Below are 16,668 nucleotides of genomic sequence, written 5' to 3' on the forward strand. Positions count from 1 at the left end.
TGGTAGAGATCTTATTGAGCCAGTACTCGCTGATACAGTGTACCAGGGCTTTTGTAAATTTAATACTTTTATGTTTCTAGTCCTTATGGCTGTGAAAAAATCTTTTTCCCGTGTGAATCAGAAAGGGACTATCTTGCAGAGTTTGCAGGTAAACCATCAACTGTAAGAGCTATGACCTGCCCAACTCAAGTGGCATTGACTCCAAAGACTAATGACAACAAACATATATGTTAATATTACCTATTTCTCTGCTGATCTTTTTAGTGGATACATCAAGCTGTTCTGAGTTAGTGAGTGGGTTTTGAGGTTGGTTGGATGACTTTGCGTACTCTGTCACTCTCTTCCAATCCTGACACCTGATCATGGAGTTCTTTATTCTAACCTATTTGTCAGACCAAGTGTTGAGACTACCTAGACATAAGTTGAGCAGCATACTTAAACCACTGTTTACTTGCAAATCTGTCTCATCTATAAAGAAGCTATGACCTCATGTATATATCTTTTATTTTCAGGTGTTTTCTAAGGAAGAACTCAGAAAGCTGCTACAGAAGCTGAGGGAGTCTTCTCTAATGCTTTTGGACCAGGGTCTTGATCCTCTGGGATATGAAATTCAATCGTAGTTCTACCATTCTAGTATTGACAGGAACTTTTGAATGGCACTATGAATGGGAAGTCTGGACATCCTGTTCTGTTTGAAAAATACATGAACTTTTGGGGTAATAATGTCTTTTGTAAAATTAAACTCAGATTTGAATATCTGTAATTGAAAAATGCTGACTAAATACTTGATGCAAGTTCATATACAGTCTTTTCTTTAATGTTTTTCCAATAAAATTGCTTCATAAGCAGAAACCCTAATGTTTGTTGATTCTAACGTAAAAGTGTACATTAAGGTGTCAGTGCTGCAAGTGACTCCAGATATGTGAACAGCCCCCTGCACTTGCTTAATCAGGCAATTCCACAGGAGCCACTTGTGGACTGGAACAGTCAGCCACCAGCAGAAGAAGAATGGATCATGGCTTCTGAACCTCAGTTGAGGAAGAAGGCTGTGCTGGTTAGAAACTAAGTGAAGGCAGCTATAAACATAATACATATTAAAACAAATGGAATAATGGGGAAGTTGATGGTAGGGAACTTTAATATAGCAGAAGTTAGGAATTCTAGAAAACTGATAGAGAAGCAAAGGGACACAGGGAGAAATCTATGACCAGCATAGTTAAGGACAATAAAAAGGAGTTTCTTAAATATATTGGGAACAAAAAGAATCCTGACAATGGTGTATTGGTCCATTACTAGACAGAAATGGTAGAATTATCAGTAATGATGCAGAAAAGTCAGAAGTGTTCAATAAATATTTCTGTTCTGTATTTGAGGAACAAAGATCTCATCATATGGTCATAACTCTTTCCATTCCACTAGTCTTTTGGTAGAATGTTAAACACAAGCTGTGAAGTTCGACATTTTTAAATCCGGCCCAGATAACTTGCCTCCAAGAGTTTTAAGAGCTGGTTCAGGAGCTTGCAGGACTGTTCATGTTGATTTTCAATAAGTCTTGGAGCACTGGGGAAGCTCTGAAGACTGGAAGAAAGCTAATGATGTGCCATTTTTAAAAAAGGAAATGGAATGACTCAGGTAACTATAGGCATGTCAGCCTGACATCAATTCTGGGCAAGATAATGGAGTGGCTGATACAGGGCTCAATTAATAAAGGATTAAAGAAGGGTCATGTAATTAATGCATATTAATATGGGTTTATGGAAAATAGATCCTGCCAACTAACTTGATCTCTTTGAAGAGATTACAAGTTTGGTTGATAAAGGTAATACCACTGATGTTATATACTTAGACTTCTGTAAGGCATTTGACTTGGTGACACATGAGATTTTCATTTTAAAAAAAAACCCTAGAACAATATGGATTAAAAACTGATTGTAATTTAATTGTAAATGGGAAATTGTCATCAAGCAGATGTATTTACAGTTGGATCCCTCAGGGATTGGTACTTGGTCCTATGCTATTTAATGTTTTCAATCAATGACCTGGAAGAAAACAAAACCATCAATGAAAGTTTGCAAATGACACATACAGTGAGGGAGTGGTAAATAATGAAGTCAGTGGTTCAGAGTGATCTGTATCACTTGATAAACTGGGCGTAAGCAAACAATATGCATTTTAACACGGCTAAATGAATACATCTAGGAACAAAGAATGCAGGTCATTCTTACAGGATGGGGGACTCTATGCTGGGAAGCAGTAATGAAAAAACATTTGGGGGTCGAGGTGGATAATCAGCTGAATGTGAGCTGTGTGTGATACTGTGACTAAAACGGCTAATACAATCCTTGGATGCATAAATGGCAATCTTGAGTGAGTAGAGAGGTTATGTTACCTGTTTGGCAATGGTGCAATCACCGTTGGAATACTGCATCAGTTCTAGTGCCTGCAATTCAAGAGGAATGTTAATAAATAGGAGAGGGATCAGAGAAGAGCTATGACAATGATTAAAGGATTAGAACATAGACCTTATAGGGACAGACTCCAGGAGCTCAATCTATTTTGCTTAACAAAGAGAAGGGTAAGGAGTAACTTGATCACAATCTATAAGTATCTCGATGGGGAGCAAATATTTAATAATGGGCTCTTCAATCTAACAGAACGGTATAACATAACCCAATGGCTGAAAGTTGAAGCTAGACATTCAGATTGGAAATAAGGCAATTTTTTAACAGCGAGGGTAATTAACCAATGGAACAATTTAGCAAGGGTGGTGGTGGATTCTCCACTGACAGTTTTTTACATCAGATAGCATATATTTTAGAAAGACATCCAATAGATATGGAATTATTTTGGGAAAGTCCTAGGGCCTGTATTATACAGGATGTCAGATTACATGATCTCAATGGTTCATTTTGGCCTTGGAATCTAAGAAGTGCAGTGAAGGAGGGAATGAGGCTGCAGGGAAATGTGTGTAGGGAAGTGGGGAAAGAAGACAACAGTTGGGAGGAAGGGACATTAAATTAAGAACACAAAAAGGGAGTTACTAACCCTTTCAAAAAAAAAAAAAAGACTAATTGCTTTAAAGGCAGTTAAAATATCTGCATATGTTCTTGATATTACTCTTTCATTTCATGTAAACAGTGTAGTTACTTCAGGGATGGTGTGATCTCAAAGGGGGAGGACGTGGTCCACGTTTTGAAAAAGTTTGAAAATTCTTGTGCCAGAATCATTATTTCCTTTAGAAACCCCACTTTCATTATGTTTATAGCCATCATTTTAATTACACATTTAACTAAAACCTGGAGCTGTATTTTTTTTTTTTCCTAGATGGAGAAGAGCAAAGAGGCTACAGCTAACTATTGCGCGCACACAGGTTTTGATTTAGTAACCCAAGCATCGTAGTTCCTGGTCTAGCAGCAGCTCAGAGTTTGAAAGGGAAGCCTCTTGTCAGTGTCCATGCCACAGACCCCTTCTGTTTGTATCAAGAAGCTGTTCTAATGGGCTGGGCAAGATAGAACTCCCTTTGAAATTCATTGCTGCTCTTAACAGTGGATATAGAGGAACAAGATACTCTCTCCTTCCAAGGGCTGGGAATGCTGTAGAGCCAGCTGAAACAGAAAGATGGGTGAGAAACTGAACCTAAGCATGTCAGCTCTGAGTACTAACCACAGTACCGTCAGGCCAATCCTATACTTCTGCTTTTTTATTAAGATCAACTGATTTCCCTACTTAACCAGGAGCTTCACTACAACCACAAAAACAGAAGTTCTAAAAGATGTACTGCTTCTGGGTGCTTGTGTACGTGTCCATTTCTGCATTGGCTATATTCAGTTCACAAACAAAAGATGTCAGAACAGCATAGTCATGTGTTGCCACTAATAATAAAAATTCTGCAGGCTTAATTAGGCCCTCAGTGACATCTGTACCTTGAATGAGTTTGTACAGGTGTAATTGACAGGAACTTATTAAACATTTTCTTAATGCACTGGTTTTTGAAGCACAAATGCCTACCAAAAGATGTAATGGGGGCCAGGGGGCGACACCTGAAACTTCTTAATGTCTCTGGAGAGGAACTGTGTTAGGTATCACTTCTCACAATGTTTGAAGCTGTTTTCCATTTTGATTGGCTAGGTATTGGATGGTTTCGTTCAAAATGCTGCTCATTTGGCACCTTGAGAAGCTGTACTTGAATGGGCAAAAGAATTATTTAACTGTCTTCTACGGACAAGGAAACTAAAAACCTGTCTTTGTCAGTGACGTACAATGTTTAGGGCAGGGGTTCTCAAACTTCATTGCACCGCGACCCCCTTCTGCAAAACAAAAATTACTACAAGACCCCACAATGGGGGACCGAAGCCTGAGCCCATCGGCGACCCACCGCCCCGGGCAGGGGAAAGGGCCAAAGCCCAAGCCCCATCACCCTGGGGATGGGAGGGGGGGAACCCAAGGACTTCAGCCCCAGGCAGGCAGCCAGCCTGTAACCTGATCCCCACCAGCCAGGGCTGAAGCCATCGGGCTTTGACTTCGGCCCCAGGCGATGGGGCTTGGGCTTTAGCCCCCAGCCCCAGCAAGTCTAATGCCAGCCTGGTGACCCTATTAAAATGGGGTTGTGACCCACTTTGGGGTCCTGACCCATAGTTTGAGAACTGATGGTTTAGGGCAGGAGTCAGCAACATTTGGCACGCGGCTCGCCAGGGTAAGCACCCTGGCGGGCCGGGCCAGTTTATTTACCTGCTGACGCAGCAGGTTCGGCCGATCGCGGCTCCCACTGGCCGCGGTTCGCCGTCCTGGGCCAACGGGGGCGGCGGGAAGCCGTGGCCAGCACATCCCTCGCCCACGCCACTTCCCGCCGCCCCCATTGGCCCAGGACGGCGAACCGCGGCCAGTGGGGGCCGCGATCGGCCGAACCTGCCGCGTCGTCAGTTAAATAAACTGGCCCGGCCCGCCAGGGTGCTTACCCTGGCGAGCCGCGTGCCAAACGTTGCCGACCCCTGGTTTAGGGTAATGGAACCCAACCTGAGCTCTCCAACACTGGGCTACTTACAGAGCTACTGCTGCCCAATGTCCCTCAGGAAGATTTTATTTTTCAGCTGTTTCCCTACCGGGAAAGGATTTTGCTATATGGGTTAGTGGGCCACTCTCCGTTCTCTGCGGGTCAGGTAGTTTGGGGGCATTTTTGCTGTGTGACAATCTCACCCTGGGGACACTGATTCGAGGGGTGGTGGGATTTTGCTGTGGGTTAATTTCTTTGAATATAGTGATAGGACTAGAAGGGACCCTTTGGGTCATCGAAAAGAACGAGGAGTACTTGTGGCACCTTAGAGACTAACAAATTTATTTGGGCATAAGCTTTTGTGGGCTAAAACCCACTTCATCGGATGCATGCAGTGGAAATCACAGTAGGAAGATATATATACACAGAACATGAAAAAAATGGGTGTTGCCATACCAACTCTAATGAGACTAATCAATTAAGGTGGGCTATTATCAGCAAGAGAAAAAAAACATTTGTAGTGATAATCAGGATGGCCCATTTCAAACAGTTGGCAAGAAGGTCTGAGTAACAGTAGAGGAAAAATTAGCATGGGGAAATAGTTTTTACTTTGTAATGACCCATCCACTTCCCAGTCTTTATTCAAGCCTAATTTAATGGTGTCCAGATTGCAAATTAATTCCAATTCTGCAGTTTCTCGTTGGAGTCTGTTTTTGAAAGGGTTTTTTTGTTTGAAAATTGTGACTTTTAGGTCTGTAATTGAGTGACCAGAGAGGTTGAAGTGTTCTCCAACTGGTTTTTGAATGTTATAATTATTGATGTCTGATTTGTGTCCATTTATTCTTTTGCGTAGAGACTGTCCAGTTTGGCCAATGTACATGGTAGAGGGGCATTATTGGCACATGATGGCATATATCACATTGGTAGATGTGCAGGTGAACGAGCCTCTGATGGACTGGCTGATGTGATTAGGTCCTATGATGGTGTCCCTTGAATAGATATGTGGACAGAGTTGGCAACGGGCTTTGTCGCAAGGATAGGTTCCTGGGTTAGTGTTTTTGTTGTGTGGTTGCTGGTGAGTATTTGCTTCAGGTTTGGGGGCTGTCTGTATGCGCGGACTGGTCTGTCTCCCAAAATCTGTGAGAGTGAGGGATCATCTTTCAGGATAGGTTGTAGATCCTTGATGATGCGCTGGAGAGGTTTTAGTTGGGGTTCTCTGTGTGTGTATATATCTTCCTACTGTATTTTCCACTGCATGCATCTGATGAAGTGGGTTTTATCTCACGAAAGCTTATGCCCAAATAAATTTGTTAGTCTCTAAGGTGCCACAAGTACTCCTGTTCTTTTTGCTGATGCAGACTAACACAGCTACCATTCTGAAACCTTTTGGGTCATGAAGTCCATCCTCTGTGGTCGCAGGCAACACTATGGTGTGGTCCTGTTCCTTAACCAAGCAAACTCATTGGGGCAAAAGCACTACTGGGAGGCTGCTTCGGGTCCTCCCTCCGCTGAGGGCCAGAAACCTCATTCCCAGCAGGGTAAATTCATCCGCGGGCGGCCAGTTCCTAGCGATCCCTGCCTAGGCCGGCCCGACGCTCCCGCTTCGCTGGCTCGTCTCCCTGCAGGCGGGAGCGGGCTGCGCGCGAGCGACCTCCCCGGGGCCTGGCGGGGGGACTGTGCTGTGCTGGGCGGGTTTGGGGCGGCCCGGCTCCGCCCTGCCCGCCCCCTGGCTCCGCAAGCGGAAGCTCCCGCGCCCCGCCCCCCGTGTGGCGTGGTGGTGGGCGGGGGAAGGCGGCGAGCCGGCGACCCCTGAGCGCCCGGCTGCCTGCTCCGTACTCGTTGGCCGGGCAGCCGGCCCCGCGGAGCGCGGAGGCGGCTGCCGGGCGCCATGGGGCCGGGCCCGGGCCCGGGGCCGGGGCCGGGGTGGCTGGCTGCCGGGCTGCTGGTGAACCTGGTCGCCTCCATCTGCATCGTGTTCCTGAACAAGTGGCTCTACGTGCGGCTCGGCTTCCCCAACCTGAGCCTCACGCTGGTGCACTTCGCCGCCACCTGGCTCGGCCTCGGCCTGTGCCAGGCGCTGCGCGTCTTCGCCCCCAAGAGCCTGCGGCCCCGCCAGGTGCTGCCGCTGGCGCTCAGCTTCTGCGGCTTCGTGGTGTTCACCAACCTGTCCCTGCAGAGCAACACCATCGGCACCTACCAGCTGGCCAAGGCCATGACCACGCCGGCCATCGTGGCCATCCAGAGCCTCTTCTACGGCAAGAGCTTCCCCCTGCGCATCAAACTGACCCTGGTGAGCGCCGGGCGGGTGCGGCGCAGCGCGGCGCCCGTCCTCGCTTTCAGTCTGTCTGCCTCGGCCGCTGGGGGGCCGGATCGGGGAGCCCCCGGGGGGGGGGATCGGGGAGCCCCCCGAGGGGGGGAGGGAGCTTCCTGTGACTTTCCCCTCTCCCTCTTGCCCTTTGCCAAAGGGTTATTTCCCCCTTTCCAGGCACGTTACCGCCTGTCCCTTTGGCGCTCACTGACTTAATAAATCTGTTAGTTGAGTCACCAGGATTTCGATGGTTCTGTGGCTCCTTGGGCAGAAGTGCTGGGTTAATGGACATGCACCTTCTCTCGTGTGCTGGCGAGTGGGGTTGAGGTGCTGTTGCTTGTGTGGACTGCGGGGAAACCTCTGAAATAGCCAGTAATGAGCAAAACTTCACCACGATCACCAAATGCTGCCACCCCATCTCTAGCTACTAGGGGCCTCAATGGACTCTTAACTCTTGTGGGTCAGTGTTAAGGCCTTCACGTTATTTTGATATTTTTTTCATACCATCAAGGGATTGTAGCAGTGTTATATGGGGCTTCTGTCCTGTTTACTAGCGCAGCATAGGAGAAAGTGCAAGTCAATCTTTGTAAAATTCTCTAAAGATGAAAAGCGCTAATTGTTATTACTTCCAAATATAATTTGTGTATAGCTCATGCCATGTCTTAATCATGGAATATAGCTTTACAATCTCTAGTTATAAAGCTTGAGATAAACTCTGGATAAAAGGGTGATGTTGTGTGTGCAGACCTTTCCAAAACATTGGGGGAGAACAAGTTTTGCTCCATTGAGTTCCATCTGCAGCAAATGTAAATAATAGCCAACATTTTCTTTCCTTACAGATTCCCATAACTGTAGGTGTATTCCTGAATTCCTATTATGACGTGAAGTTTAACTTCCTTGGAATGGTGTTTGCTACCCTTGGTGTTCTAGTTACATCCCTTTATCAAGTGGTTAGTAACTTGTTCTTCTCTATGTGCATGTTTCATAACAAAAATAACTTTTTGACGCCTTGTTTCAAATTTCGGAAAGTAATAGAGGCAGGCTAAGTGGTCTGGAAATAGTATGTCTTAAGTTAGTTAAGTGCAATAAAATATCAAATTAATGCCTTGAAAATAATTTGTCTAAGGGTTTTCATTTGTAACATTCATTTTACTAATCATAGATGCAAAGATAACAGTAGTTTTATTAAATTATACATGCTGAAAATCTCAGTTATAATCAATATCAAAATGAAGTTTAGTATATGTATAATTAAAGGAAGGAAAACCCTGGAATTATAAAAATGTTAGTCATGCTTATTAGCGTATATATCGTAATGCCAACTGAGGTGGGGGCATAGGGAAAGTAACAGCAGTTAGGAGTAGATTTTATTTAAACATACTTTAAAGTACTACTAGAATTTATTTTTTTGTGACTGTCTGTCATAATATGCAACAGTTGTGTAGAATATTCTTAAGGTATATATTATGTACTTTTCAGTGGTTCTCAACCAGGGGGACGCAGAGGTTTTCCAGGGGGTACATCAACTCATTTAGATATTTGTCTAGTTTTACAACAGACTACATAAAAAACACTGGCAAAGTTAGTAAAAACTAAAATTTCATACAGACAAAGACTTTATACTGATCTATATACTATACACTGAAATGTAAGTATAATATTTATATTCCAATTGATTTATTTTATAATTGTATGGTAAAAATGAGCAAGTAAGCATTTTTTTTTCAGTAATAGTGTGCTGTGACACTTTGGTATTTTTATGCTTGATTTTGTAAGCAAGTAGTTTTTAAGTGAGGTGGGGTACCAAAGGCAAATCAGACTCCTGCAAGAGGTACAGTAATCTGCAAAGGTTGAGAGCCACTGGTTTAAAGAGCTGCCTAAAATATGCAGTTCAAATGTTGCGTGCTTTCACACACATTTGTGGTAACGGCATGCAAGTTAACTTGATGCAGTCGGCTATGACTTTAATAATCGTGCTCAGACATCCCATAATAGTAGAAAGTTGAAAAGATAGGTAGTTTCTGTAATACTGCTTGCTCTTATTGGGAGATGGTACTGAACCCTTACTAGGTTAGATCCAGAATTGGTGCGAGAATGAAAGGAGCCAGCTTTTTCCAACCCCCACTATTTATCTGTCCTTACTCAAGTGGCAGACCCTCTCATAGAGTATGGGAGGAGACAAAGAATAGAGAGAAGATGAAGGGAAGAAGATTCAAGCATTACCCATCAGACATTGTAATGAAAAAGCTCTTTCAGCCAATTCTCTTCCTTCCTCATATGCCTGCACCCAGTGGCTTACACTGTCTACTCAAAATAGGGCGGGAAGACTAACACACATGCATCTGGTTAAAATATTTGGTGTTCAGTAAATGGAAGTGGAAAACACAACAGTCATCCTATTTATTATGTAGTGCCTGCCATATGAGAGTCCCTTCTGATTAGTAACCAGATTCCTTTTATATGAGGACTTGATTTTCCTCATGTTTAACAATTTTATCTCTTGGTTTTAGTGGGTAGGAGCCAAGCAGCATGAGTTGCAGGTTAACTCTATGCAGTTGCTGTACTATCAGGCACCAATGTCCTCTGCCATGTTGTTGTGTATCGTACCCTTCTTTGAGCCAGTATTTGGAGAAGGGGGGATATTTGGACCCTGGACACTTTCTGCTGTGGTAAGATTTTATATTTTATTTTTTAAATTTAACACCAATGGCCTTATCACTTAATATAACAGCTTCACATACAATCATTGACAGTGAATGTGACGGGGGTTGTGGGGAAAGAGAATCAGTCCCCGCTCCCCTTAATTGTTTAAGCCCCACTGTGTGAGAGAGGAGTATCTCTGTCAACATGTTTGTCTGTGGCCTGATCTACGTTTAGGTCAAAATAGCTACAGCACTCGGGGGTGTGAAAATCCACACCCCTAAGAGCTGTAGCTACACCATCCTAAGACCAGCATAAATGTAGCTAGATTGATGGGTGACGGTTTCCCTCAACCTAGCTGTCAGGGAGGTGGAGTGACAGCACAGATGCAGACAAAAGGGTTTTTTCTATCAGGTTATGTCACTCTAGTCCGTGTAGAGTAGAAGTGGCCTAAGAGTGTTCTCTCCTTATTCTTGTTTCTGGTTAGAGGGCATTTTAGTAACAGGAAAAAAGTAGACATTGGCTCCCTCTAAAGTTCAGGAATAAGCAACTTTTTAAACTGTTTATTTAGGAAGCTTTAGTTGCCATGTAAATATTAGAAACACAACAATCATTACAACAGTGAGCTTTTGTTTAGAATATAGTGTGTGTATATATATATATATAGTGATATAGTCATCAGATTTCTCTCTCTTACAGGGTGTTACTTTCATAATGAGCATCATTACAACATCCTTTACATGTCATTTCTAGTGATTTTATTAAATTCAGTAAAATATCTGATTACACATTTAACAAACCAGACATATATCTATCAAATGTTAATATTAAAAAAAAAAAAATGGACAGTTGTGCTGATTATTTGCAGGTGAAAGCACTTTGTCTGAGTACTGAGTAAACGGTAACCAAATATCTAAGTGTCTATTTGTCCTCTGTGTATTTTGCTGGGTACATAATTGATGTGTTAATATTTCCATGACAGGCTCCCATACTTCGTGAATCATTCCTCTAGAGTTGGACCATTTTTCTTTTTCCAACGAGAGGCTATCAGTAACCTAGCAGCTACTAGCAGATGACAGATTAATTCTTCATTTCCTTTTGTGTGACCATTTCTGATAGGAAGCCCCAGCAGGATTAACAAAGGATCATTTGGTAATAAATATCCACCAGTGTTACTAGATACCTAATATTTTAAATATAGTGACAGATAACCCCCCAGATGAGCCACCAACTGTGAGTTCATATATAAATCAAATAATAAAGCACTCATCTAGAGTATCTAAAATAGATGAACAATGTAATCAAAAGCCAAAGAAATTAACCTTTCTATTCCCCACACACACACACAGACTTTACAAAATCCAGAAGCTTGTCCTAGTTTTTTTAAAGTAAAATTATGTAAATGACCCTGGAGCCAGCAGTCGCTTTCCACTGTGGGAAAGATACAAATGCTTTCACTACTCCCTGACGTCACTTCTGGCGGAGGAGTGCTGGTAGTGGTTACTTTCTGCAGTCAGTAGCTGCTTTGTACTGGGAGGGCTCTAATCTCCTCCTTCATCCTCATCTTCTTGATGTCCCTCAAGAGGATCAGGGCTCAAATATATATTCATTACATACTGTTGTATAAGGCGGAAGGTACCTTTAGTTTAGAAAGTGCCAGTTACCCAGTTAGTGATATGTCAGGCAATGATTGATGCAAGATCTCTCTCTAGTGGTACTGAAATCAGTGACTGGAATAATGAATCATCACAAAGATGGGACAGATATCTCGTAATTATTTCTGTAACCTTAACTAAGTTTTGCATCTAAAAGCTGTAATCTCTTAAATATGGTTATGGAACATCATTTTTGTGAGAGAGCAGTTGAGTATCTGGGGCCATTTCTCAGACATGGCAAGTAAAGAGAAAGAAGATACGCATTTTGTAGCACAATTCACCTTTTGAGACCGTGTTCTAAGCAACTTAAATTGTCAGTGTCTACATTAAATTAGAACTCATGTTTACCTTTTTTTTGTTCTGTTTGCTCTCTTCTCTTGTGTGATATCTTACCGATTTGCAGTTGACAGTAAAGAAACCTGATTAAACAATTTGGGGTGTAACTAGAGATGGTCAGAAATATATGTTAGATTACTGACTGTGTCCATTAATCCACAGTTAATGGTGCTGCTGTCTGGTATAATAGCCTTTATGGTAAACTTGTCCATTTACTGGATCATTGGAAACACATCACCTGTCACGTATCCTTTTTATTATTGGCCACTCCCATTGTTTTCAGATGAATGGCAGTATTCAGTCAAGTATATTTCACAATGAAAAAAGCCCACTGGACAAATAGGCTGGTAATTTACCTGCTTTATTGTGAATGTTAAAACTGGAAAAACACAATCCAGTTGTTAATTATAATTGCACAGATAAAATTGAAAGGTTGTGTGAATAGAAATTGATGTGAATGACCGTAGTCCATTTTGGGGATAGATAGTGAATCTCTTATGCGTTCATATGTTTATTTTTAATATTTTGACTATTTGTTATGATCCTTAACAGAGATGTGTAGATATAATATGTTTGGACACTTCAAGTTCTGCATCACTCTATTGGGAGGGTACCTGTTGTTTAAAGATCCACTGTCACTTAATCAAGTCCTTGGGATTTTGTGTACTTTGTTAGGCATTTTAGCTTATACCCATTTCAAACTTAGTGAGCAGGAAGGGAGTAAGAGTAAACTGGTTCAGCGTCCATAAATCAAGATATTCTGGAGATGATAAACCTTCAAAGGGAAGGAAAACCAATATTAAATATGCACTGATTGTAGAACGGGCAAAATAGCTGAAATAAAATTTGGATTAATATCACCACCAGGATCATCATGCTGAAATAAAATAAAATGAATCATTACATAAAACATATTTTCCATCTTAGTCCAGCCTATATTTAAATAGTAACATTTAAAAAAAAGATCAAGTGGTCTAAGTCAAATTAGAATGGAAATTCTATAGAAGTGATTATGACTTTCACACTGAAATGAAATGAGCTTATCTTGGTTAATGTTACAGTAAATGCTGAAGGAATTAATTTTGCCCTTTGTGATATCATGCCAGTGTTACTGTTGTAAAGAATCTTGTTCGAGACACTTGTATGCAGATATTCTGGTACATGACAGCACATGCTTCCTGTTTGTCTGGTAGATGAAAAGGCAAATTGCTTTTTTGTTTGGTTTTTTAAAAAGCTGTCAAACATCATTCTGATTCCGACATGCTTGCTTGCGTGTTTGGTAACTACCTGAATAACTTTCATTAGAAGGGATCAGATACAATTATTAGTGGAGTGGAGACTCAGGCAACCGATCTAACTAGTTATCAATTTGAACCAAAACCGAACACCCCAAACTTTGGGAAAGTTGGAAACCAGCTCTGAACTTTGCAGCTCAAATTCATCTGTGGATCTGCCAGGAAATTTAGTAAGTCACTAGTGTTTTGGAAAATGTTCTGTTTCTGCTTCATGATTTTCTAGTGTCAAAAACGGACTTTCACAAGACTTTTTGAACCTTTGTGGGCTTAGTAAACCTACATAGCTTGCTTTAATTGCCAAATGAAAATGGTTTTGCAAGTAAGAACACAAACACCCACCTGTTTGGGGCAGCAGATAAACTATGCCAAGACTCGGTCCAAAGAAATCTTTAAGTTAAAAAAACTAAGTAGGTGGGATGTGGGAGTTGAACCTCCTGTTGTTCTAATCTGTTCCCTAATGTGTGCGTGCACTTCCCTCATGCCCTCTGCCCTGTAGTTCCCTCAAAAGGGCAAGGTGCATCCTATAGTCACAGGTTCCACTGTTGTTACTGTTTGTATAGGGAAAGGCCAATGGGTTGCTGAGAAATTTAATCTCTGTCATGCCGCCCATAATATGCTGGAAAGACAATCTCTTCAGGGGAATCTGCAGCAGATGATGACCTTGGGATGGGCACAGGTTCCGCTGTAAATTGGGGGTGCTTTGAAGATTACCTTGGGCCAGAGCCGTGCATAGTTTTTTGGCCATTTGGAAAGGCAGTTTTGAGGGCCATGTTGTAGAAAATGGAAAGTTACGTCAGTTTTCCTGCTTTCAGTAAACGTGGTAGAAACATACGTTTGCCAGATTGGCAAGTGATTAGAATTTATTTGCATTACTTCACTGGCATTTTGTTGTTTTATCTTCATTTATTTATAGTCGCTTTAAAGAGGAAAATCATGTGAACAGAAACGTGTTTTCGGTTTTACAGCCACCAACATAATGGTTGGGTAGTTAGTTCTTAGCTTTTTTTACAGGTTAAATGATCAGAAACCTTAATGCTATGTTAATGTGCAAGAAGCAATCTCAATCAAGTTATTTTTACAATGAGGCCTGTTTTCAGGCTTGTACATTGTTGCGTTTCTGGAGTTTGATTTTTAAAAACAATTTCTCTTGTGTAGCTTAAATTTACATCAGATGACTCTGTATTGTTTCAGTATTCTAAACAGCTGATATTTTTATCACTGGTATCTGAGGCATTGTACAGGTGCAAGAAAAATTTCTTTTGTATACATTTTTATAAATCTATAATTTGTTAGAATTTAAAGACAAATACAGACTGCTGAGAAATATGTGCAGAACAGTGCAGTCTTTAGGTGCATATTCTTGATTACATGCACTGAGAGAACATTTTGCATTGATTTGTGCTGTGCACAAGCTCTTCTAAAATGTAAATACACCCTGAGGACGTTCTTAGGGTTAGAAATAAGATGCCTGAAAAGCCTGTGTGATGACAAAATCAGAGATGGGATTGATGTATATAACGAGAAAACTGAATAAAAATGTATGATGCAAATGCTTTTCACCACAGCATCTGATCTTCAGAATGGCAAAAGAAAATTAAGAAAGTAATTCAAAAGCATTGGCGACTGAAAAGGATACATTATAAATATAGTCTGTTGCTGGAAAATGTACAAGTCCTGTAGATCACTGAAGTGACTGGATTTTTTTCATATATTTAACAGTTCTACTTTGGGTTTTACCTAGTATGACTGATGAATAAAATAATTCTTGAACTTCTCTCTTGTCTGTCTTTGTCAAATGTTTCAAAATATTAAACAGGGAAGACTTGTGTAATCCTGGGCTAAATAGATTCCTTGATACATAGTTAGGGAGGACACTAAATTTAATGACGTGACCTATACTGCACCTCTAGCTATTGTTATGTTTTTGAGAAGAGGGGTAGCTGGATTTTTTTTTGATTGGATTGACTGCATTTTTAATGAAATGTCCGGGGCATCTACAATATAAGACAAGCACCACTTGTGGTTTTATAAACTTGCTCGAGGTGTCACACTTCATTGCTTCTGTGGGGCAATCTCACTGCATTCAGAGGCTCCTGGAATCCATTCCCCCACCCCCAGACTTCCCGTGTGCCACTTTCTCATCCCTTTATTTCAGGTACTCACTGCAACCCCACCCTTACATTAAGGACTCTCTCCGCCCCCCCTCTCCCCATTAGCCTCTTCTCCCTCCATTCCCCTTTCTCCACATCAATGTCCCTCATTCTCCACTACATGTCAGGGCTCTGTGCTCCCATGTCCTTCTCCTATCATTTTATTGTCCCACCCTTGTTGACGTCACCAGGCATCACCATCACCCTAGGTAACTCAGGAGGGTGGAAAATCACAAGTGTCAATGAAGCCTTCCTGCACTAGGCCTGAACCAAACTCCTTCCATGTTTAAACTCTAATCGACCTCAAAAGCCAGGTGCAATTGGAATATGTAAGCAGCCTGCTATCAGTGGTAACCCCCCTTACCGGTAGCAAGCGGTAATAATGAGGCCTGCATGTTTCTGGCTGAAGGGAAAAAGGACAAGATAACGGTTTAAAGAAGTTACTAACAAGCTAGGCTTATAGCTGCCAAGAATGACTTAACTGCTTAAATGTAATTGCTATTTGCTTAGTAATTGTTACCAGGGACGGGAGGGGTAGAGAGAGAGGAAGGGGGGGGGAAAGGGAGGGGTAGCGGGGGAAGGGGGGGGATGAGGCTTGACTGCAAAAGGTATAAAGGAAAAAAAAATGTTTCTGTTAATGTGCTTGATTTGAGACGTGCCTGACTCCTAGCACCGCTTTGGGATCCCAAATAAATTTTGTTTGCTTCTCCCCCTGGTGTGTTTGTTGGTGCGAAGCACGCCGGGCAACGAACCCCGCTGTTGCTTTGCCTCAGGCCCTCTGTGCCGGCAACACCCTTGTCAGGGACTGTGCACCCCTTATCCTCCCTGCCACCCTTCCATTACTACTTTTCTCTCTTTCTGGGAGATAAGTAATTCTGGGTGTCCGCCTTTTGAACTGGAATGGGAAGGTGGGCAGAATTGAGATGGGGGACTTAATATACCGGAGGGGGACTTAATATACTGGAAGATGTTAATAGCAGCCATCAACAGGTTCTTTGAGCTCTTGACAGTTGAAGGCCAACGAGTTTTAAGAAGCTCCATGTGTCCCCCACTTTTCCACCTTCTGGTTTTCACCAAAATGAAGAGTTTTGCCCACTGATGCCTAGATACAGCATTCCCTGAAATTTTGGAATTGACTGACCACAGCATTTAAAAGGTTTTGTGTTAGATCCAAACAATGAATGGCTGTTGTGTCGAACATGGGGCCTCATTTCATTCAGCCAATTATGGTTCTGACCTCGGATGAGTTACAGGAGGGAAGTGCCTCATTTTCCCCATCTGTAAAATGGAGATA

General features: G+C 42.2%; 2 protein-coding genes across 2 annotated transcripts in view; both read left to right on the plus strand.

The window, feature by feature from the left end:
- NUP107 (nucleoporin 107) overlaps window positions 1–797 on the plus strand; it is a 35,679-nt gene extending 34,882 nt beyond the window's left edge. Inside the window, exon 24 of the mRNA XM_065413380.1 lies at window positions 513–797. Coding sequence (XP_065269452.1) covers window positions 513–620 — 108 coding nt within the window. The 3' untranslated portion in view covers window positions 621–797. The remainder of the gene's footprint in view (window positions 1–512) is intronic.
- Window positions 798–6,878: 6,081 nt separating this feature from the next.
- On the plus strand, window positions 6,879–14,998 carry SLC35E3 (solute carrier family 35 member E3). The gene is made up of 5 exons (XM_065402631.1): window positions 6,879–7,280; window positions 8,138–8,248; window positions 9,809–9,967; window positions 12,092–12,174; window positions 12,492–14,998. The coding sequence occupies exons 1-5, from the start codon at window positions 6,879–6,881 to the stop codon at window positions 12,676–12,678; spliced, it is 942 nt and encodes a 313-aa protein (XP_065258703.1). The 3' UTR covers window positions 12,679–14,998.
- Window positions 14,999–16,668: the final 1,670 nt, after the last annotated feature.

Source organism: Emys orbicularis, chromosome 1 (assembly GCF_028017835.1).
Source record: "Emys orbicularis isolate rEmyOrb1 chromosome 1, rEmyOrb1.hap1, whole genome shotgun sequence".
Lineage (NCBI taxonomy): Eukaryota > Metazoa > Chordata > Testudines > Emydidae > Emys > Emys orbicularis.